Genomic DNA, 24,433 nt, shown 5'->3' with positions numbered 1-24,433 from the left:
CATGAAAACCATCTCATGAGAAAACTCAGTGAAAAAATTAGGCTTTGTTAGCAGAAATAGCAGGCGTAGTTTGAAATAAAAAAGTTGTCCTTGGAATGAAACATTGCTCATTAAAAAACTAAGATGTTAAGCAAAAGCCTAAATGATTTTATTTATTTATTTATATACATATATTTTTCTGAAAACCATGTAGAGTGCTTTAGACAACAGAAAACCTTGGTCTGGTTTTGCATCAGATTTATGTGGCAATGGTTTTGGTAGTAGGGGGGCTGCAGAGGTGGCCTCTGTGAGCAGAGCCCAGCAGCTGCCCCATGTCAGATCAGAGCCAGCACCAGCCAGCTCCAAAAGGGACCTGCAGCTAGCCAGACCCCAGCCAAGGAGCAATGCTGGGTGGACCTCTGGGAAAGCAGTTGTAAGGAAGGGGAAAAAAACTGCTGGGCAGCAGCAGCTGGGAAAGAGGAGTGAGAAAACGTGAGAGAAGCAGCCCTGAAGCCCCCAAGGTCAGTGCAGCAGGAAGGCAGAAGGTGCTCCAGGCAGACAGCAGAATTTCCCCTGTGGCCTGTGGAGAGGCCCCTGGTGGAGCAGGCTGTCCCCCTGCAGCCCATGGGTCCCACATGGAGCAGATCTCCATGCTGCAGCCCTCCCATGGGTGGAGGAGCCCCCGGTGGAGCAGGTGGATGTGGCCTGGAGGAGGCTGCGGCCCATGGAGAGCCCCCGCAGGAGCAGGCCCCGGGCCGGAGCTGCAGCCCGTGGAGAGGAGCCCACGCAGGAGCAGGAGGTCTGGGGGGAGCTGCCGCCCACCTGTGGGGGACCCGTGCTGGAGCAGTTTGCTCCTGGGGGATGCATGGACCCCGTGGTATGGAGCCATGTGGGAGCAGCGCTTGAAGAGCTGCTGCCTGTGGGAAGCCCCCACAGGCTCAGTTCGGGAAGGACAGCATCCCGTGGGAGGGACCCCACGGGGAGTAGGGGCAAAGAGTGACCATGAAGGAGCTGTGGAGATGAAGCAACAGGGACAGACCGCAGCCCCCATTCCCTGTTCCCCTGTGCCACTCAGGGGAGGAGGTAGGAGAGGGTGGATGGGGGGAACGTGTTTGTAGCTTGCTTTTAGTTTCTCACTGTTCCGGCCTGATAATAATAGGCAATAAGTGATATTAATCTCCCTATGCGGATTGTGTTTTGCCTGTGACAATAACTGTTAAGTGATCTCCCTGTCCTTATCTCAACCCTTGATTTTTTTTCCATCATATTTTCTCCCCTTTTTCCTCTGGGAAGGGGAAATAAGAGTGGTTGGGGCGGAGTTCAGCTGCCTAGCTGGGTAAAACCACTGCAGGTTTCCATGCTGGAATATGGTCTTCTGACTCTATCTATATTCATGTATTTGTGAAACTAGACATTTCATACAGGAAATGTATGTATCAGTACATACTACTGATTTAAATATTCACAACAACTATATATACTTACCAGATATATTTATATTTGTTTTTTTTTTTTTTTGGTGACAGTGCTTCTGAAATTGACAAAGCAGTTAAGGGTAGCTACCTAAAGTTTGATACTCCCTAGATGCTTCTGCTACCTGGAAACTTTGTAGCATTTTTACTATCATATGACTAAAAGTTTACCTGTCAGAAAAACAAAGAGAAATCTACAGTTTTCTGTTCCTTCTCTTGTTTTCTCTCTCAGGAAATCCGTCATTCAGAGAATCACAGAATGATTTGGGTTGGTAAGGATCTTAAAAACCATCTAATTCAACCCCCCCTGCCATGGTCAGAGACACCTCCCACTATATACGGTTGCTGAAAGCCCCATCCAGCCTGGCCTTGAACACCTCCAGGGATGGGGCATCCACAGCTTCTCTGGGCAGCCTGTGCCAGTGCCTCACCACCCTCTGAGTGAAGAATTTATTTCTAATAATATTTCTAATCTAAATCTGTGCTTTTTAAGTTTAAAACCATTACCCCTTTGTCCTATCACTGTGCTCCCATGCCCAGCTTTCCTGTAGGCACTTTTTAAGCACTGGGAGTCCACTATAAGGTCTTGCCAGAGCCTTCTGTTTTCTGTAAATAACTCCAAATCTCTCAGCTGTGCTTCTAAGTAGGAGAGGTACTCCAGGTCTCTTATCATCCTCATGGCCCTCCTCTGGACCTGGTCCAGCCTGGTCCAACCAGCCTTTCTTGTGCTGGGGGCCCCAGAGCTGAAGTCTGTACTCCAGGTGGGGTCTCATGGAGCAGAGTAGAGGGGGATAATCACTTCCCTTGACCCGGTGGCTATTCTTACGTGGTTTCTTATATAAGAGTATATAATCATATAATACTTATATTTTTATTTATTTCTAGATGTTATCTTTTACATCTTGCACCCAGTTGCATCAGAATGGGCAGGTTGTGCTCTAATACCAATAACTGTGCCTTTGTATGTACGGAAGTGTTTTTTCTCATGTTGACTATAAATAGAGCTTTTAGACCAGCTATTAGAAGTATCATACCTAAGATTTGTAATGGAACCACTGAAATCATGGAGCTGATGTTGTGTGAATGTGTGAATCTTTCTTGTATAATAGTACTCAGATTTAATCCTATTTGCATTTGGTGAAAAAAAGTCACTGCTGTTTCTTTTTCAGTATTTGAGCACTCTAAATATATTAAGTATATTTAGTAAGGTTTCCAATTTTGAAATACACTGGTTTGAAGTTAAAATATGTGTTTAAAAACAAAAACAAACAAACAAACAAAAACAAACAAAAACAAACAAAAAAGCACCTGTCATTGAGACTATCATTATTTCATTGTTTGCTGCAACTGAAACAGTATATGAATCCTATGTATATAATGTATGTATATACATATGCAATCTTCATTTTTTTGCTTAAAATATTTTTAGAAGAAAAATTCTGTTCAGCTCTAGTTGATGTCAGAGGCCTTTGGATATGATCAGAAGGCTTTTCTTCACCTGGATTCATTACAATTATATTTTTGACGCCACAGGTAGCATGTTTCTCATAGTTCAAGTGTGATTAAGTGCCATGTCAAAAACAATTCTATGCAAATACAAAACTACGCACATTTAAGACATGGAATTCTACTAATCCTTTCAGTATAGATACTATACATAAAATTGTGTATTGGGATAAGCATTTTACATGGAGACCTAAGCATCTGTTTTTGAAAACTAACCAGTGCTTATCCATCTGTTCAATAATTTAGAATAACTTAATCTCTTTTATTCCCAAATACAAATTACATGGATATCACTATATTCCCTGCAAGGTTTCCTCTAATACAAACCAGTAATACAGTGAACGCATTTTCCCTACTGTTCTGCAGATGTCATAGTACCCCATAAAATGTGCATGCTTTAGTTTCTACGGAGACTGAAGACAAGTATCTGCAAGTGTCTCTGCTTCAGTATAAATAACGCTGTTTTTCCTTCCCTTTTCATAGGTGCCTATCCAAGACTCTCACTGAGCTTCAGGTTGAAGAGAAATATTGGATACTTTATTCTTCAAACTTACATGCCCTCCATACTGATTACCATTTTATCATGGGTGTCATTCTGGATCAATTATGATGCATCAGCAGCAAGAGTTGCCCTTGGTATGTGCTACGAATGAGTGGGACGTTAAAATGTCAGAATAAATGTAGCCTTTGGAGGTTGTTAAAGACTGCAGCATGATGTCAGTGTTTTGGTATTCCAAAATCATTTACGTCAAAATCATGTCATTCAGTATTGCCTCAAAAGTGGTAAGTTTTCCCCACATGCAAGAATGTAGCTACCACTAAATCTCTGATATGAGCTGCTCATATGGGTCCCAGACTTGTTTTCATCAAATTTAATGTTGTTGTTGCCATTAGTTTCAGCAAGGGGACCAGCTCCAGAATCATACTCGAAGGGCTTCAGTGTGGGCTTTTTGTTCAGGCCAGTGTGGGAAGACAAGCATGGCTCCAAGCCTTCACCTGAGGTCTTGGCTGTTTTAACTGACAGTGGCAGGAAGAGACCTCAAGAACCATGTGCTAGTTCAGAGCGCAGGGACACATCAGCTGTGGACCATGACATCCTGAGGGCCATGGCATCCCTCAGAATGCACAGTATGCTATGTGCATTTTTATGACAGCTTATAGTGCCGTTTACTTCACGGTAGAAAAAAATGGATTTAGCACAGGATTGTGATCCTAGTCCAAGACCTTTTCAGATCAAAGAATCCTTTAGATAAAGGAGGGGTAGCTTCAAAATATCACATGGGAAGTATTTCATCCGTTACAGAAACGTACTCATGGGTAGCTATAGACCAGAAAGTTTAATGGACCCATAAATAATCTTTATGACTACTGCATTTCATCTCACCCCAAATCCTGTCTTCAGCCCTGTTCTTTCCACTAGCATATGCCTTCTTACTCAAAACTTGACACTAAGCCTATGCTACATTTGCTACACTCTCTTCTCTTAAAACAGGAGCATATTCCTTAGCTCCCTTATTTTTCTGATACGTACCACAGCAAACCAATACTCCCAGACATGCCTGTATGACTCTGCATCTCTGTACCACTTACCTACCAAGATCCACTGTACCAAAGAAGGGTAGCTACAGCTATACCCATGTGCAGTGTCATATTCTAGCATCTTCATCATCCCTGTCATCTGAACATCAGTATCATCATTCCTAGCATCTGAACTTGTGTGACTGAAAATATTGTATACTGGTTGCTGTTACTCTACAGATACAATAATTCTACAGATGCTGTAGATTAACTAGTGCATATGTGTGTAGTACACATGACACAATCTGTCATTACCACTCAGCAGCCAGTGGACATTCAGAAAATTGCAAACAAGTACTAGCTTCACAGGAGGTGGGACATAGAGTCCAAACATCTTTGATGCATTTGTAAATGAACTACTGATACCAAAGACCCACCATGGAGCAATTATAACCAAATGAGAACAATACTTCAAACACATCAGTCAGCATCTAGATTTTAAATGCCAGTCAGGACTGCAATGAATAAACGGTTAGACAGAAGTTACCAAACCCGATAACATTGCATGTCCTCCTGTAATGGGCTCACACTTTTTTTGTTCTGTGTTTAGGGGACAGGACTGCCTCATGTGACCTATTTCTGTGTAGCACAAGGGGTCCTGATTTGTCAAGTACCATACTGTGATAACACAAATATTTGAACTAAAGTCAGAGAATACATTCAAAGCAAGCTCAAGAGCCCAGATGTTCTATTTCCAATCGATAGAAAGTCCTTTTGAGAGAACGACAATCCATATAAAAGGTTTTTCTGAGAACACAATTAGTGCCTTGGTGATTATGTCTTGTATCATCCGGTATTTGTATAATAAAGTTCAGTACCATGGGCCTAATCTTGTGTTCCTTTGTGTAGCCACTCTTATGAGCCTGAAGCTGATAAGAAATGATACTAGAGTTTAAAGGCAGTATTGCATCTTTGGACTTAGGTAACTAGCCCTGAAAAGCCTGTTACAGAGGAGAAAAAGGCCATCTTACACAGGTCTTTGTTAGAGAAAGGATTCCCTGTGCAATCCTTATAGACAAGGTGACAAGATTTTACTCAGCCTCTGCAGGAAGTCTATATTCTCTGAAAGAGCCTGATTATAGTTCATCCACTTCCATGTTTTTCTCCAGTCCCTGGTCCCTTGCTGCATGCTCTGCCTGTGCTCCAGCCTGTATTGAACCAAGAAGTTCCCTCGACAAAGAGGGTGAAGACTAAACTTGGAGTTCTCTCTTTGCAAAGGCTGTAATCACAAGATTATCCCATTTTGATATGATAGGTGTCAGCTGAGGCCCTTCCAGCTGTGCTTTAAAACACTTTATTGACCTTTAGAAGAGAGATTTTAGTCCTACATGAGCGTGGTATTTGCCCGCAGGGTGCCGGGACCTCCCAGGGGCTGTATTTCCTTTAGGTTAGTGGTGGCTACCTTTCTATTCAGTGTGCTTAATCTTCTGGATTACAGCCTGTGAACAGACAACAAAACTGGGGGTATTATAACCCAATCTGGGTTGATGAACCCTTCCCTTATTCAACTAGGCTTTGGTAAGCATCTGTGGGGTGCTACTGAGATGCCAAGGGTGTATTAAAAGAGAATTTTGTGGAATTTCTCATACAAGATTCATATTTATTTTACGTGATTTTCAGAATTCCTTATGGGTAGCAGGTAATCTTACAAGGAGCAGGTAATCCCATGGACTGCAAATATGTGATAGTGTAATGTCCTTCAGCCCTCTCATCCTTGTTCATGTTCTGGCAATGAGGTTTTCTACAGACCTTTTCAACATTTCTTTAAAAATAATTCTGTTGAGCCAATTATTTTCCTCATTTTACTGCAGAGTTGAGTGAGCTACACACAAAGCATTTTTAAAATATGCTTGTGCTGTGTTCTTCATTGTATTTCAAGCCATGAAACACCTGACATCAACACACACGTGTTTCACAGTTTAGAGGAAAAACACTGAAAACTGCATGACACTGACCTACTAAATATACAAAATGTTTGTTATGGAACCTCATAGGCTACTTCTGCAGTTCCCTGGAGTGGCACTGCTTACACCGACAGTTTGATTTTGAGTTATATTGTCTCTATTTCTGTCTCTTCAGGTAAAAAGAAACTGTGTTTTATAATATGCAGGCAATTTTTTTGTTCTTTATTTTTGTTCTGCCAGCATTCTATTGACTACCTATAAACTGGTGGTATAATTATGAAATCAGAAAAAATTGTAATGGAAGGAGACCTATTAGAATGGTTTGCCTCTTTTACCAGTGTAGACTTGTCACACAAATCAGTGTTTTCAACCATCTGTGATTTGTGATTCCCATAAAATTTCCAGCAGAGATCAGACCCTGCAGCTTAATGTGAACTCAAGCAGACTGACAATAAATTTGCTTTTCTTACCAGGTTTTCAAAACAATGCTTCGTAATGTATATTCAGGTGCTATGTCCATCCTCAGATAAATAAATGAGGGTTTGACATATCTGATATATATAGTAGGTACTTTATTAATGTCCAGTAGATTACTATAGAAATGCAGTTCTCCCTTCTTGGCTTTTTTTTTTTTTTTTTTTTTTTTTTTTCCCCTCAAATATGCATACCTGTCTGCAGCTCACTACTTTTCTCACTTCTGTCTAGCCATGTGAAAGTTAGACTACTGATCTAATAGTCATCTCAAATCCCTCTTCATGAACTGGCTACATTGTCTTATCCTGAAATAGGTGTCTCAAACACATGGGATGAACTGCTCTAGAAAGCTGCTTTTCTTTCTCCATCTACTACAGTGGGGCTCTACAGGGCTAACTTCAGCCAACTGTTTAACTATTACAAATTTAAAACTGGATGATAAATTTCACCATCTATAGAGTTGCTCTTCCTTATTGTGTTCACATGGTTTTATCTGTCCAGACCCCTAATTAGTTTCATTACTGTTTGAAAAAAAAATAATCTCTGTGGTGTTGATGGCTGTGCAGTGCTGGAAGAGCACATATTTTAATGCTTTGCAGAAAATGTGCCTTTCTGTCGCAGGTCGATTTGGTCTTCCTGGAAGAGATCCTCAGTACAGCTACACTGGCTTCTCTGAAGCAACATTAATTCACTGCGGTGGTGACACGCACCCTTGTTAGTGATTCCCCCAGGTTGTATGAAGGAAATATTGTAACAGAATAATAATGCTTCAAGCTTTAATTTTGCTTTCAATTGCAGTGATGTCACCTGAGAGACTTCTTTTACACATTTTTAAGCTTCTTCACACTAACAAGGGAAACTTGCCAAAGAAGAAAATAAAATTGAAGCATGATCCGCTTAGGTTTGTAAGATGTGTGCTCTTTTATTTCTTTGTCTAGGAATTACAACTGTGCTGACTATGACAACAATCAACACTCATCTGCGAGAGACTTTGCCTAAAATTCCCTATGTTAAAGCCATTGACATGTATCTTATGGGCTGCTTTGTATTTGTCTTCTTGGCCTTACTTGAATACGCCTTTGTCAACTACATTTTCTTTGGAAAAGGCCCTCAAAGGCAGAAGAAACTTGCGGAAAAAACAGCAAAGGCAAACAACGATCGCTCAAAGTTTGAAGGCAGCCGGGTAGGATTCTTTTATCTATATATAGTTGCTTGTTTCTTTTATTACAAAAACTAACTGTATGAAATTAACAAACAAATCATGTGTAAAAACATCACCAACCACATCTCCTTTTTGTGGGCAAACTTTGGCATTTTTATATACAAGGTCCTACATAGAAGAATATATTTAGGTATGCAGAAATTTAAGAGAGTATGATCTGTTTGACAAGAAACTGTAAGAACAAGAAAACAATTCTAGTGCAGCTAGTTTGGAAATAAAGGCTCAGCTCTACAAAGGCATTTATTTGCTTAAATCAAATGTAATTTAATTTGTTTAAATACCTACACAAGGGAATCCAGCATATTTTTTCTCACTTCCCTTCCAGCAGACACATTTAGAATGGGAGAAAGCAGATAAAGGATTAGTCCTGCCATGCTAATTAATTGGCCAACATAGCAGTACCGCTGTGTGTGGCATTGACATCTGTTGCTGTTGAAGGCCAACAGAAAATTATGAGTCCTAGAGAAACTTTCAGATGGGCTTCTGAAGCACAGTATTGGCATGGTCAGTGCTGATTACACTCCATCCTATTTCCTTGCCTTGAGTATTATTTTGTGCAATGAATACTATTTTTTCTCCTTTGAAAGAAAAATTCAAGGTATTCAACAATATGTGATATCAGTGAGTCATGTCAGTTCCAGTAGAACATATTTTCTGGCTAAAATGTTCCCAATGAGGCTTTTTCAGCCGGTTCTGTTGAGTAAGACTGTTTTTTTCTATCAGCTATAAATTAGAGGAGTTCACAGAAACAAAACTACTACCTGTTTATTAAATACCAATATCATAGAAGTAATTTTAAGCTGTATTTTATGATTCTAATGATTCTGTCTGCTATGATAGATGTAATGCAGAACTCCACCTAATTATCAACACTCACATCTGTGAAATATTTTTTGAAGCAATCAATTCATTTTTGTCCACTCTGTTATGAAACCAAGACCTCATCACAGTTGGCAGCACTGCTTAGGACTAAGCTAACAGGAAGAATGAATTCCCTTTCCTGTAAAAATAAATAGTTATAATAAGAAGAAAGCAAATGGAAGAAAAAAAAGAAAACAAAAGAGTATCACACTGAAAGCAATAGAGATTTTAGCTTTAAGCAGGTAACACAGATGTATGCATTAAAGTTCAGATCTCCCAAGGAAAACCATCTGGCGGATCTCATCCATTTAAATGGTTTATATAATTCACTACATACCCTATATGACCCTATGCCTGATTGTACTTATATATAGAGATCAGTTGGTCAGCATTGTCAAAAGAAGTGTAACACCTTAACTAACGAAAAGGTGGTTTTCTTATACCCAGATCATGTCATTTTTATACTCCCCTGATCATACCATATATCAACCATTTTATCTCACTTCTGACTTACGACCTTTTATTTTCTTTCTGGACCATCCTAAGCAAATACTGTGCACTGATATGACTTTTCTGGTGGTTTAATATTGACCACGTATGAACTGAACTTAAGATACGAGCAGTGCACCAGAGCTGAAAGAGGTCCTATTGCTTTCAGGATGAGCAGCTCAGTGAAAATCCATCTAAACCACTTTGGACAAAGGTTACCAGGGCTTTCAGAGACCATAGCCCTGAAGCAGAAACAAAGCTTCCACGGTTCTGGATCATGCCCACTGTATACCAACCTGTACAGGCATCCATGTTTGTAGTAGGACAGGTGGTCATGACAGAGTTTTTAACACATTTTCCAAGGAAGGCTGTATCTGAAATCTCTTCAGCCTTGACTTGGACCTCTTCAAGGAGTGGTAAAGAGGCACCAAACCTCTTCTTCTATGAGTCTCAAAGATTGTTGAATCTGATGGAAATAATGGCTGTTTAGCACTTGCTTGCTTCTTCCTTTAGAGCTGGGACTTGGGCTGGATGTCCTGGGAGAGACTCAAAGATGGAAGGCATAGTGCACAAGTAAGGGAGGTTAGAGTCTCACTTGTGTTAGTTAAATGAAGTTATTGTTTTCATCTTTTCAGTGAGGCTTCAGGCTTTCCATGCAGAAAGGCAAGGTTTCTATTACAAAATATTTCAAATCTCACGTGATTTAGGGCTGACATGCATTTTTAAAGGAAGGGAGAGTGTCTAAAAACTGCCAGCCCCTTTTACATCTCCTCTCAGTCTTTGGTGACTGTCATAATGTATGCTTTTTTCCAAAAAGGTTGAAAAGGTTTCTGGTATAAAACTGGAAAAACCAATTACTTTTAGTTTGTCTTTAAGCCTACCACTTTGGGTTGATCTTTTTCTGTTTTGTCTTAGTAATTGAATTTGCTTGTATATGAACCACGTGCATGAGTTCTCTGTCATTGATTCAGAGCCCTAGCTCAGGGTACTAGAAAAAGAAAAAAAAAGAGTAAGCAAATAAACCGTAGTCCATTTATTGTCCACATCAGATGCTGTAACTTACGGGTGTAGTGACAGAACAATTCTGTGCTACATCAGATCCAGCGATTCAGCCTGAGCTGGAAACCACAGGCTCATGTTGGAAGGCAGTGCTAGGAGAGCGGAGACAGCACAGCACTGCCTGGAGTTCAGGCTCTGAGCCTGAGCATTGCTCTTGTGGTGCCTGAGACTGGCAGTGGTGCTGAGCCGATGTGTCTTACTCAGCAGGTATGGGAGAAGGATGAGGGGAAATGCCGTGTTGTTTTCACTCAGCACTCTCGCCCATGAAGACCAGCAGCACCAGCATGGAAACTGGTGGTGCAGTTTGCGCCTTACACATGTGATGACTGAGGTCTGGCAAGCAAGCTAGCAGGCTTGGTTATAAACACCCTTAATGTAGCAAAAGGGTTTTTCATGCTTTCCCGGTTTCATTTGATTGTGGAGCAGGAGAATTTTAATAGCAAAAATGTTCTGGGCCACAAAACACATAGATTTGGATATGTTTTGTGTTTTATTTGATAACTGCCTTGCTTGGTAATTCTGCTTCTTCATGCATGGAGTTGCACTGTGCTGTGTCTGAGGTTGTGGGTCTAGAAAACTGCAACTGGCACAGTCAATTCCATGTCAATGCTGGTGCTGCAGACATGCCTCTCCAACACCAAGCTTTCAGGCTCTGTCCTCTGAGCTGTTCCTGATGTGCTGTCACCGAGGCTTGCTGTGCTGAGGAGGGCTCTAGCGGCTGCTGCTGAGCTGCCTGTTGGCTTCCCTGCTCCCATCGCAGCTTTTTGGCCAGCTTTGCCCATGTGTGAAAGCCAACAAGCCCAAGAGCTGCAGGAGTAAGGGAAGGAAGAGCCGGTGTAGCATGCAGACAGCACAGCCAGTGTCACCTCTTGCGTTGTAGAAAAGCAATGGGGAAAGGAAAACTCTGTCCTATTTTCTCCCATGTAGCACTGCTGAAGGTAGTGTGGTGATGGAAGCATGCCTCGGTAGACGGTATCTCTGGAAACGGTTTCAAGAGTCAGAGCTGGTGCTGAGATGAAACCTGAGAGAGCCTTTATGCATGACTCATGTATGGATCAGCAATTGACAACAAAGAGATTTTCACACATAGCTGTGTCTTCTTTTGACTGCTTTTGCATCATATTTTATTTCAGATAGCACACTTTAAATAGCTTTCCTCTCTGCAGTCTTCCAGCTTATCCCAGTAAACCATAGCTACTGGAGACAAGCACAGGATACTCCTTTTTTGAATAAAACAATTTTTGCACACATACCAGTTTAGGATTGAAAACTCCCTTGAAAACGTCAGTAAATCAGTTTATATATATAAAGACCAGCTCTAGGGTAAAGGAAGAACAGGACCTTGATTTTTCATAAAATATTTGTTCTGTCTATGGTATCAGTGCCTAAATTAAACTCTTTTCTTTGTGGAAGAACTGACTGAAAAGAATAGATGGACTGTAAAAATGTTTTCCTTTGAAAATTGACCACCACTGCTATGGATCAATTCCATTTCTCCTGTTTCTGTTGGTAGTTTCAGGATTCATTTGTAGCTCTCTGTGCACTTTCAGTTTTGCTGCATAAATTGTTTGTTTTAAATAAGGCTCAGATACAGCCTAATTTACAACTAAATCAGCATGAGAGAGCTCTAAGGCAATCCTGTTCTCACTTGTTCCCTCTTGTGATCAAGGCTACTGGCATAATCAGCTGGTGAGCATGTGTTTTGGACATTGCTCCTTCTGGGCCAATCCACCGAGGTTATGATTTGTTACAGTCCCCTGCTAAAAATACTTCTTCATAGTTCATGCTGTGGCAATTTACGTTTTCGGTTTGGTGGGACCAAAAGTTCAGCCCCAAGGTATCGATCAGGAGGGTAGCTATCACACAAGCTCATTCAAGCTTCAACCCCCTGTGGCTGTCAGGCATGTGGGAAGAGCTTCCTTTGAACAAAAATAATACCAAACCCTTTATAAAAAGACCCTTCTACTCAAGGCAGTTGCTGCATGGGTTTTTAGCTCCAGAGGTTCCCAGTTCAGCCCTCCACTGTTGGCCAAGGCAGCGGCTTCCCACCAGGCACTACTGGGAACAGAGGCTCATGCCACTTACATCTACTTTGGGCTTTTAAGGCACTGACAGTCGTAGCAACCGCTCTTGCAAGTGGGATTTTCTTCTGAGAATGAGTATCTTGGCTGCTGTGGTAGAATTATCACTCGGTTTAAACTGGGAAATATGAGAATAGCAAAGCTGGCAGCATTCTCCTGTGCATCTTCAGCTTTCCTGGATACTTTTTTTGGTACTGTTTTGAATAGTGGGATATTTCTGAAACATGAGTGTGATGACTAGGTGCCAAGTTTTGAAAAATATCTTTAAAGGGTGATGAATACAATTCCTGTGGGAAGAGTGCTAGTTCTGTAGTGTTTGTGATGGGAACATACACTGTGCACCAGGGGGATCTTGTGTGTACTAATTTAGCTCAAATACATCAAGGTTAGTTGTCAAACTCTGTTCTTACTTGGTGGTCAGCAATATTAGGATGCAGCTTCCAAATTTTTCTTTTTCTTCATACTTTCCTTTATTTTCAAGATCTTTTCATCTTCCCAGTTCTGCCAGCTACCCTGGGTTCATCCATATCATCATATCATCAGTTGATATCAACATAATACTCATTTTTTTTAATTATTTTTTTTTTTTGGTGTGCTTATTAATTAATATAAGAAATTGTGACTTTTAGATGCAGTGAGAACACTCAACAATATCATTTTTGTTGTGCTTGGAGTTTTAAATTATTAATATTTATTATTTAAAAAATCTGAGGCATAATATGGTCAATGAATTTTGCTTGAAGCACTGATAACACTTAGGGCCAGCTCTCTTGTTGCCTTACATGTTGGAAAGCCATTTACACAAAAATAAAGAATAAAGAAGATGGAAGCTGCTGTCAGGTAGTGTACCTCTTGCACAGCCATGCACGCTTGCACCAGGGCACAGCAGGTGACAATCAGGGGGCTTGAGTCTAGATTAGGATTTCAACCAAAAGTAATTTCCATTTTATAATTTTAAGAGGAGATCTGTTTTGTGGAGTAATATACTTCAATAGTAATTTTGATGTAAAATAGTGCAAGACTAACTACAGAGACAGCTTTTCTTGCTATTATTTAAGCCTGCTATTTGCATTTATATTGCTGCAGATGATGGAAAATGTTTACATGGTATTTAAAAAATTGGGATTGATGAACTCCTAAACAGCAGCAGTGGGGTTCAAGCAAAATGCTTCTTCTTTCTATTTTTTGTGTAGTAGAATGAAAGATTTCTGAGGAAGAAGAAATTTAATTGTAAAGTACTCCTTAAAATTTATGGAACATTAAACAGAGAACTAAATGAACCTGAAGTAATTTAGACACTATCTAATAGTAAATCAAACCTTATGGTAGTTTTCTGGCCCTAGTTAAGTGTTTTCAAACTGCATTAAAGCTGAAGTTTTCCAAGAATCTTGAAAGGTATTCAATAGCAGCCCTTTCCTTTCATGTCTTTAAAAATATAATACTTAACATCCAAACAAGCCACTGTGGTGTTTTGTAGAAGTAAAAAGTGGACTGTGAAAGTAGGCTTTCCCAGTGTAAAAAGGGTGTTGAAGTTTCAGATCTACAATGTACCATTCCAGCAGAGCCTATTGGTGAAGGAGAGTTCCTGCAAGAGTAAAACAAATCAGTTTTTCTATGTATAAAACGTCTCAGAGCATTTCATGCTTCTCAGCCTCCAAATGGAGTTACGTGAGAACCAATTGCTTCATGGTGCAGGAGCAGTAATTATTCAGAGGTGGGAGAGATGGGGTTTGATTGAAATTGATTCTGAATAAGATCATCAATTTTGCCTGTTTAGATCCATGCTGATTCAGCAGGGAATTCATTAGTGATTTTGTACTCCACTGTTTTCATCTGCTTTGATAAATTCAGTTGGAAACACTCTGTGGAAACAACCAGCCCTGGAAAGAGATGGGAGCACAGGCAGTGAGACAGCCATGGGAAGCGAGGAATGAGGGGGTTCAGGTGGGGCCAGCTTCAGGAAGAAAGGAGGCCATGGGAGGCATGGAGGCCCAGGAACTCTGGAGAAGACAAGAAAGAAATCTTTAGGTTAAATTGGGATCATATGAAGTGGGAGGGAAATGACCAAATACTGTTCTCTCTCCAATTTATCATAGAATCATAGAATCATAGAATATCCTGAGTTGGAAGGGACCCATAAGGATCATCAAGTCCAACTCCTGGCACTGCACAGGTCTGCCCAAAAGTTTAGACCATGTGACTAAGTGCACAGTCCAAATGCTTTTTAAATTCAGATAGGCTTCAAGAACAAAGCTTGGCATTTTGGGGAGAAATTTTGGGGAGACCTTCCAGTGCACAAGCAGTGACATTTCTGAGCGAGGTGATAAAATTATCTCCTAAGGCTCATGAAGAGTAAAACAAAGTTTTATCAAAGAAACTGGCCCTGTTTGTCATGTGTAGTCATGTCTGTAATCAGTTCAGCTACTTTTCTAAATCCATATTTGTACCTGAAGTAAGTTTCCCTGGAGCTGCTGAACCACACTCATGTTTCCTTCTGGAGGATTTTGCCTTAACAATATATTCAAGCAAACCTGAGTAAACTTGCACAGGATGCCCTGCCATTGTTGTGCTTCTTTATTCCCTGAGAGAGCTTGTGTACATTAGTCTAAGTCATTTAAATCAGTGTTTAAATCATTCAGAAGTCATGCTTGTATACAAATACTTCTTAACGTGTTGCAGACATTAAGTATTCATACTTCACAACAGCACCTTCAGATTGTCACAAAGCATTAGCATACATTGCGGTAACTTTATTGAGAGCTTTGGTGGTTTATCCAAAACTTCAGGAGGAATCAATACAATTTGTGAAAATTGGTCTCAAGAATATCTGTGGACCAGAAGCCTGATTTCAGTTTCTGTAGATCTCTTCTCTCCATCTGCTCCTTCCTTGTGTTTGGCATGCTAGTCCCTCAGTCTATTAACAAAGAGATGCATTTCAAAACCGTGTTTCCAAATATGTTTCATTGGACATTTGCAGAAAATATATGCTATCATGCAATTTCATAGGACATAATGGTATGTTACGGCATTTACAGAAATGTTGCCACTTCCTTGACTACATTTTTGGTTTGATTTACAGATGCAGTGACTAGCAGTGAAAGGCGGCAGTATCACTGAAAGATCAGAGGCAGAAACTACATTAGGGTGGCATGCAAGGTTGGCAGATAAGGTGAAGCAGGCTGTGCGGTGTGATGAAATAAGTGGAATCCAATTAATCCTTTCTCTGGGTTGAAGAAGCCTGAATATACACCCTCCAGAGTACAAGCTTTCAGCTGACACCTCACTTACAGAAATCCAGGTCTCAGTGGAAGGATGAAGTACCCAGGGACAGGCTAATGTCTTTATGTATGTAGGTGGCAGACAGAATCAGGAGAGATCAGCAGGCACTGAGGAAAAAAGCAGCTGACATCTGTGGTGGCTGAAGGGAAGGGAGCAGTGACCTGCAAAGAGAAGGCTGTACTACCCAAGTGGAGCCCAGTAAAACGTTCTCTTTTGGGGCATTTTGAGTAAATTGAAGGAACTTGATGTAGCATTTCTTAAAGCCTGGGAGGAGATGGGAAAGGAGATGATGTGATGAGTAGGGGTCTGGATGAGAGATTAAGCTTTAATCTTCATCAGGAAGTTACAGACTGTAGAGATATTTTACACAATGCTATTACAAATCCTGATCATAATTTGTACTGATTGCGGGAGGAACAAAAAAGAGCAAACTGAAGCAGTTATTTCCAGAGACCACTCTAAGCAGTGATGGTGTCCACAGTTGTATTTTACAGCTGTGTGTATTCCCTAGTTGCAGATCCTGCTCAACAGCATGAACTAATTTCTGCAAACCTCAAGCCCATATTTTTGTACCCAGTGGGTTTCTGCCATGGGAAAAATAAATTCTTAATCACCACTGAGGCTTCTCCACCCCATTGTTTTGTTTCACATTGTTTATTTTTATTTATAGGCACTCATCAGCATAACGTACCATTGCCTACAGCAGCAGGATTTGTTGGATACCTTAGTAATTTTTTTCTGCTTGCTTGTGTGTGCATTATGTGTTCATTTTTCCATTTGCAAGAAGCTTGGCAAAGCATTACTGGTATACTTTTTTATTTTTATTTTTTACAGAGAAAAGATAAACTGTAGCATCTATAATTGATGGAAGAAATATCCATTTTAAATAATTTTAACAGGATTGAAAATATCTAAATGCATATGGACAGACACATAGCAACATATACTTTTAATGCCTCACACAAAGCTTGGAAAAGAGCTGGTATCAGATGAATGTATGAACTTCAAAAGACCATGACAATAGTGTGTTTTTCAACCACTTTTATACTGATGCTTCTAGGATGAGGTGTTCAGATGTGGCACAGTTAACCCAGCTAGATCATGTAACAGGTTAGAATAAGGTATTAATGAGCAAAGTCTCAGGCTGAATTGTAGATGAATAAGTTGTGTAAATAGAACTGGAAATTATCCTGGCCATGTTTTGCAATCTATTTCTGACTCAGGGGGGAACTGGGTTCACTGGAACAGAGTCACACAAACATTAACTAGTTGAAAATACCCAGCACAGAGCATTTATTTTATATCAAGCGGTCAGTGTTCTTTCCCAAAAGCTGGTGGGAAATCAGAGCTGCACCAGCTTTGTTCTCGCCAGCATGCAGGGTACAGGCCACAAAGGGATGTGGTGCTCCACCACTGAGGCTACCAAGTACTGACTGAGACAGCATCACTTGGGACTCCCTATTTGTGCCACTTCTGGGAACTGAAAGCTTTTGGGGGATGAAGGAGCTGTACCCAACTCTGTGCTGCTGCTCCTCTGGTGCTACAGGATGGGACTGAGGAATCTGGCCTAAAGCTTGTTAAAGGCTCTAAAGGATCAGAACTGTCCTCTTATTTACTGTAAATGGCATTGTGTTGCTCACCTGTGCTCAACACTGTGCTCACCTGTTATGTCTGAGGGCCAGAGGGAGGAGTGTCACCTGCTTCCTTAATTTAAGTGTTCTTCCTTGCCCAAGTTCACCACTCTTTAAGATCACTTATCCAAGTGGAAAAGCCCCACACTTGTGCATTGCCATGATTACAAAACAGTGTAAATAACTTTGGAAGGAAAAGTTTAAGAGAAAAGCTTTAAATAAGCTCCGTGGTTCCAACATACAGAGAGTTCATCAGGCCAGCACCATTCTTGTGATTTTATCAAACTTCACCTGCACTTTGTTTTTCCGTTTTTAAAGCCTGCATTGAAAAAGAGCTTGTCCAGTTTAATTTAAATTCCTGCTGTAGCAGAGAGGTTGCATCCTTTACCCTTTCTCCCTACTGCACTGAATTACTCCATCCTTTAAAACACAGCTGGTTTAGATTGAGAGGAAAATGACTGTTTTTGCCAAACACAGTTTTATACTAGATTTTGGGAGTATGATAACCCTGTTTGTAACAGTATCTAAGTACTTGCCTCAATTTAAGCAGCTGAGTATTCCTTTTTTTTTTTTTTTTTTTTTTTTTTTTAAGATCACCACATGCTTAAAATGAATACTTCCTTTCTTAAAAGACATATGGTTTTGGAGATTAAAATACACCCACGTTTTGCTGATATATGTCAAATCTCTTGAAACAATGTGTATTTCTATTTTTGCCCCCCAAGGTGGACACCCATGGAAATATTCTGCTGACATCGCTTGAAATTCACAATGAGGTGGCAAGCAACGAGGTCACAACCAGCGTCACGGATGCCAGAAATTCAACGATATCCTTTGACAACTCAGGAATCCAGTACAGAAAACAAAGTTCACATCGTGAAAGCTTTGGAAGGCGTCCGTCAGAAAGAACAGGCTCCCACAGCAAGAGGGGCCATTTACGAAGAAGGTCTTCACAACTGAAAATAAAAATCCCTGATCTAACAGATGTGAATGCCATTGACAGATGGTCAAGAATGGTGTTTCCATTCACATTTTCTCTTTTCAACTTAATTTACTGGCTATACTATGTTAACTGAGTGACTGAACTTTTTTAAAGGACTTCAGTTATAACAAGTGAAGTACTTACTTGCCTGCAGAGTTTATATATATTTATATATAAATATATATATATATGAACTTTTACTATGTAGAGAATACTCATGTATGTGTGAATACATACAGCAAAGAACTGTGTGTGTATGTAGGCACACACTGAAAAGCAAAGGTATATATGTATGCACACATGCGTGTACACGCTCATTCTGAGGTTATGGACAATGTAACATAGAATGCACTTCGAGGATCTTTTTAAATTGAAAGGCAGGTGTCGTCAAAAACAAGCCTTGAGAAAGTAAGTGTTGTATATTATCACTACAGAACTTTGATTGTCATAGAAATTTTCAAGCAGCTGTAATGGTGTATAAAGTCAGTATTTAGTAACATTGTTTGTAAATGTTGCCATACACACTAATCATAAAGCGATAGAGTTACACTGGTAAGTTTAAAATAAGTTGTTTATATTGCAGATCCATCAAGAACAATTTCATCAAGCCAAATTTATTTTTCTTTGCTAAAATATCTTGGTTTTATATGTCATAATATATTTTTCCGGTCCTGAATAAGCATCGTTTTTAATGATCTCTTGCTTTCTCTTCTGCAGTAAGCAGGTTGATCATAGGAGTGTTGCTCTAGGTCTTTGGAGACATATACATGTTCATAATATTTCAAACAAGCATTTTAAGTGTCCATCAACAATGAAAAGAATCTTTTGTAAGTACTGTAAATGTACAGCACATTTTCCTTCCCTTGGACTGGTTCCAGCTGCCATGTCATTTTGAAAGAAAACAGCACATTTTTAGTGTAATTTAGCTGAGAATTCAACTACTGTCAATGTGTTCTACATCTGCTATAGATTTAAAGATTGTTATTCCAGTGAAAGCATAGAAGATGTCTCAGGTTATTTGCTACTTCAACATGAAACCACCTAGCTGTAGCATTTTTTAAATATGCATTCACATTATTTAACATTTCTTATAACATTGTATGTTAATGTAAAATATATTTGCATAATATGCATATACGTATATTTTCTCAATGTTTTTCTTTCCTGTGCTTGCTATCGTGATTGCATGCTATGTCATATTTTTGTTTCTGTGATGTTACACTTTTATTCTCTAGAATTGAACAAATAGAGCACTTCTGATACTTTGATTCAGTAATGGAGCATTTTCATATTTTATTTATATACTTAAAGTATATATGTGTACACTTGTAAAGCTAGTGTGCTGCAGTCACAGATCACAAAAGATAGCAAACAGTATGTGTTTTTTTTTCAACGTTAATTATGTTCAAGCACATTCTTCATGCAAATGTGACCACTTTGGTTTTCATTCGAATTCATTCCCTTACCAGGGCTCCAAGTTTTTTCATTCTGGTAGGCTGTAGTCATCAAGGTATGCCGATTTCAGATCTGTAAACTTAATTTGTTATTTATCAGAGCAACCTTTCTAAAGAAAAGAAGATATATTTTTTGTAAGCAGTGTTTCTATCATGTACATTCACAAATACCAACAGGTACAGTAGCATAAGTAGATTAAAATCAAGAATTCAGGCACGGTCCTGCCAGTTCTCCACAGGTAGGATTCCTGGGGAAACCAGTGGAAAGCTGTGGCAGAGAGCTTCGAATGCTAGCTAGAGACATCGATGGGAGAAAAATATGTGGATATGCATCTACCAAAAAAAATTAAAAGGAGGGTATGATACTGAAAAGTATCATCAGTTACAGAGCCATAACTTGGCTCTGTAATGACCTGTGTTCTCACTTGATTTATCTGCGAAGAGAGCAATGATACTTGTGCTGTTGCCCTGTACAGTCCATTGCTGTTTCCAACCCCTGATTCTTTGCAGCTGAGCTATGAAACTTTGCTCTGGGCTGAAATGCAGCACAGAAAAAGTCCTGAGTGCCTGTTCCATGGTGCAGGATGTACCGAGGGGCTGCCCTGTGAACAGCAGTGCACTCCTCGCAGCCGCATCGAGGCAGAGCTGCAGTGCGATCCCCACCACCCTAACTTCGCCTGCCAGCGCCTGCAGGATCAGCACCGCAGTCCAGCTGCATCCTTGGCAGTGGTGCAAAGTGGCTGTAACTGCAGTTTTTAAGCACTGTAGCTGCAAATAACTGTGCAGTATGAAGAGCCTCAAAGGAACCCACAGAGCTGGAGCAAAAAAGCTTGTGTTTTTTTTTTTAAAAAAAGCTCCTCACTATTAGTTGTCATCGGTAAACCACAATTACGGGCTCTTTACTATCTCTATGAAGGGATTACAGAGCACATTGTTGTCATTATATTCAAAGTAATAAAACAATTAACACCTCCCCAAAGTATGTATTTAGTAGATTTGTTGAAAATCCCTTCCCTGTTTTTATCGTACCATCAAAATATGATTAAACAAAAAATAAATAAATCTGATTTTAATAAAACTTAAAAAGAGTAGGCTTTGCATTGGAAAAGTTACCCTAACAAAATGATCTTTGAGCAAGTCCTTCAGTAAGTGCCCTAAACAACTGTGCTGGAAAATGGGATTCAAGAAAAGAGTGGTCCCATGCTGATGATTTAATCACAGTTCTCTCTTTTCTTCAAGCTCCAAGTCCTAGAAATTATCTGATCAGGCAGGGGTCTTTATGAACAAGAAGAGACCTTTTATTTGTGATACTCCACATCTTGTTGAAGCCACTTCTCCAGAGGCTTCAGTCAGGATTTTTAGGTAGGAGGCAAATTACAGTCTGGCCTGAGTGAAGAGGCAACATGCACTTTCAGGACCCCACATGGGCAAGAGAACCAAGTCTCTAAGGACTCTTACCACTTGCTGGGGTAAGAGGCAGTGTGTTACTGCAGCCCCTTTCATGGATCAGTACTTCCCCCTTTTATCTCACTGCAAAGAGTGAGCAGTTTTATGTTTCAGATTTTCATGAGATTTTGTATTCATCAGTCTAGCTGAGTTCCATAGGGCAGAAATAGCTTGGTCTTTGAACAGGCTGAAGTCTTGGTTGGACTTGAAGAAAGCCAGGAAATACTCACTTGAGGTTAACACTTCATCCTTAACACACATTTTTGTGCCTTTTTTTGCCAATTCCTTTCCTCCAGTCCCAGCACCACTTCTTACACACAGACACATACACACAACCATGTGTTAAGAACAGTGTTTACCTTGACCTCACATTTTCTGGCTATTGTCACTTTATGCTAGCTACAGTGTATGACTTTAATGTAATAGGTGGCTTTAAGACTATATATATATAAAAAAAAAAAAAAAAGATAATTCCAACCAAATTGCACCAGAGTAATGTATTTATAGCTAATTAACTCATTTCTAACTCATACTACTATAAATAACATTTACACATCATTTGTCTGTAAAAGGCGTTAAAAAAAAAAAAAGTATCTATCTTGTGTTATAGCCCAAAGGATCAATAAAAAGTAGAAATATTATGGTTGTTTAACTCTAAGTTGATTTCATTCCATTGTAAAGATAAACTAAACCCCAGTCTTTTTTTGCTTAAGGCACATCTATGTATTTTTGGTATTCTTCAGCAGTGGAAAAAAAAATAGTAAAATGGAATGATGAAGAGATGCTTTATGAAAATATTGATGAATGAATATTCATTTATTAAAAAGGATTTAAAGATCAATTGTTTCTCTTTTTTCTTCTGGGGTTGGAGGAAATATGTCAACTAAATTTGGTGCTTGGCTAAGTTCTAATGTTTAATTAGGTTTTAAATGTCATGTAATAGTCTTACACAGTTTTAAAGAAAAAAATAGATTAAAGTATTTTGAAATTGACACACAAGTAGAAAAATGGATTCTTAAGTATTAAACTACTGTATTTCCTAGTGTTTTCTGTAGTAGATTAATGAAGAGGGAAAACTATATCCACTGACCTGGCAGGGTTCTTAATGGCAACCCAATCTCTCTTGACCTGGGGCACTGCTCGGTAAGAGCAGAAAGGTTGTCCTCTTTACATGCAACCTTTGCCTGCCTAGGAGACAAGAGAGCTTTTGATATCAAAACAAGATGGTGATGTCCTGTTAATTTGTTTCATTAACCATCATAAATATTTTAAAAATTAGCCAAAAACTCTTCTCTAGCTATGCTAATTGTATCAGGAATGCTAATTGCATTCACTACACTTTCTATTGCTATCTGTTGGTAGGTTATTTTAAAGGAGTTGGGATTCTGACAGGTTCCAAGAGGGGCATTAAGTTCATTTTAAGAATCCTCTAAGGATTCTAAGTGGAGATTTGGAAAGCACACTGTCCTTATACCTGACTGCCGTTCTTTGTGTTATAATAAGCTGTCACACACTTGCTTAAATATCATGGTAGCTAATGGAGTGTGTCACAACTTTTAGGAGCGGGTAAAATATTCAGCACAACAGATTTGATTGCAAGGCCTTTGAAGTCAACAGAAAGGCTCCCTCTGTTCAGCAAGTTTCTGTTCAGTTCTAGCAGCACTTCGCAGATCGTAAGTAACATCTATTGTCTATTTACTCCAGTACAGCACATACTGGAGAGCAGAAAAAAATAGTGATGTCCCAAGCTTATCTTTTTATCTTTTTGATGAGGAATATCTGGGAAAGAGATATATTTCCTTCTGTATTTTAAAGCTGATGTATGGACAGATACTATCAGTTAATACTAATATTAATTAATAAGGTACTACTAACTGTATTAAAGGTTTTCCAGTCCTATTAGATATTTGGGGTTTCTTTCCCCAAATAAACATGCTCCTTAGGATCAAGGCAAATTCCAAAAATGTTGGTTTCATACTCGCAGCCATCAGAACAGCAAGCACAACCCACTAGCGGAAGAAGTAAGGCAGACGAGATAAAAATCAAACTAAGCATGGAGGGAATCCCAAGGCTGAATTTTCTTTGAACAAAGACAGAATCTCTCAAAATTACCTCCAAACTTACCTGCAAATAAAGGGTCTGAGCTTTTCTAAAATCATTTCAGATTTTGAGTGGTTCTTTTCTGTGGTTCTCCTCTCTTGTGAGGGCCTGATTTGTGGTCTCAAGCAGATGCCTTCTGAAAATCAAATCCTTTGGCAGCTTACCCAATGCACTATGTCACTTGTTATACTTAAAAACTAAAGCCACATGGACAGAATATGTAATAGTACAAAAAGAGCAACTACAGTCCCTAAAATCAGCCAGTTTAAATTCTTTAGCGCGTTACCTGGATTTTAGGTAGTACTTAAGCATGCGCAATATTTCAAAAGGATAATTTATATGGACGGCATATCTTACCTTTACAATGTATTACTGCTGCATGCCTTTGTCCCAGTAAAGCAGCCTAATTTAAATCAGCGGTTTGGTTTGGTTTGGTTCTTTTCAGTCACTTTCCAGAAAGTGACTGCTCAGGCCAAGTTTTGCCTGGGCTACCTAGACAGAACACCTCAAAGCCACTCAGGTCCCTGCTCTGAATCTTTTTGGAGGCAACGATCTTTCTCCTTTGACTACAGAGGGAGCCTTAGGCTAAACTCTGAATTATCCCCCAGCTTACAACCAGCAGTTGGCTCCTTTCAGATGTTATTGCTCTTGCTGCAAAAGTCTGGAGATAAAATAGCTATTATCCTAGCTGGCAGGAGGCACGGAAGCAAACAGCATGGGTACTCAGGGCTATGATACATCACAGCAATCTTTAGGTTATCTGTTCTAATACTGTATTTAAATGTATTTCAGTTTATGCTTTAGCCTTCAAGTTAGCATGGTCTTCTCCAGGTGCTGAAGCTTTTTATACGTGTTTACCTGAGACACCTGGGATAGAGCATGGGAGGTTTGCTGAAGTCTTTATATCAGTTCAGCC

The 24,433-nt window shown here is 39.7% G+C and overlaps 1 protein-coding gene across 4 annotated transcripts in view; it reads left to right on the top strand.

Moving 5' to 3' along the window:
* GABRB3 (gamma-aminobutyric acid type A receptor subunit beta3) overlaps positions 1 to 22,258 on the top strand; it is a 117,368-nt gene extending 95,110 nt beyond the window's left edge. For all 4 annotated transcript variants that reach the window (XM_084505594.1, XM_084505596.1, XM_084505595.1 and 1 more), the window contains 3 exons: positions 3,441 to 3,593; positions 7,852 to 8,096; positions 18,261 to 22,258. In XM_084505594.1, coding sequence (XP_084361720.1) covers positions 3,441 to 3,593; positions 7,852 to 8,096; positions 18,261 to 18,611 — 749 coding nt within the window. In that variant the 3' untranslated portion in view covers positions 18,612 to 22,258. The remainder of the gene's footprint in view (positions 1 to 3,440; positions 3,594 to 7,851; positions 8,097 to 18,260) is intronic.
* Positions 22,259 to 24,433: the final 2,175 nt, after the last annotated feature.

This window comes from Aythya ferina (genome assembly GCF_964211825.1).
Source record: "Aythya ferina genome assembly, chromosome: 1".
Classification (NCBI taxonomy): Eukaryota; Metazoa; Chordata; class Aves; order Anseriformes; family Anatidae; genus Aythya; species Aythya ferina.
Note: the sequence above shows the minus strand (reverse complement) of the source record. Positions and strands in the feature narration are given on the sequence as shown.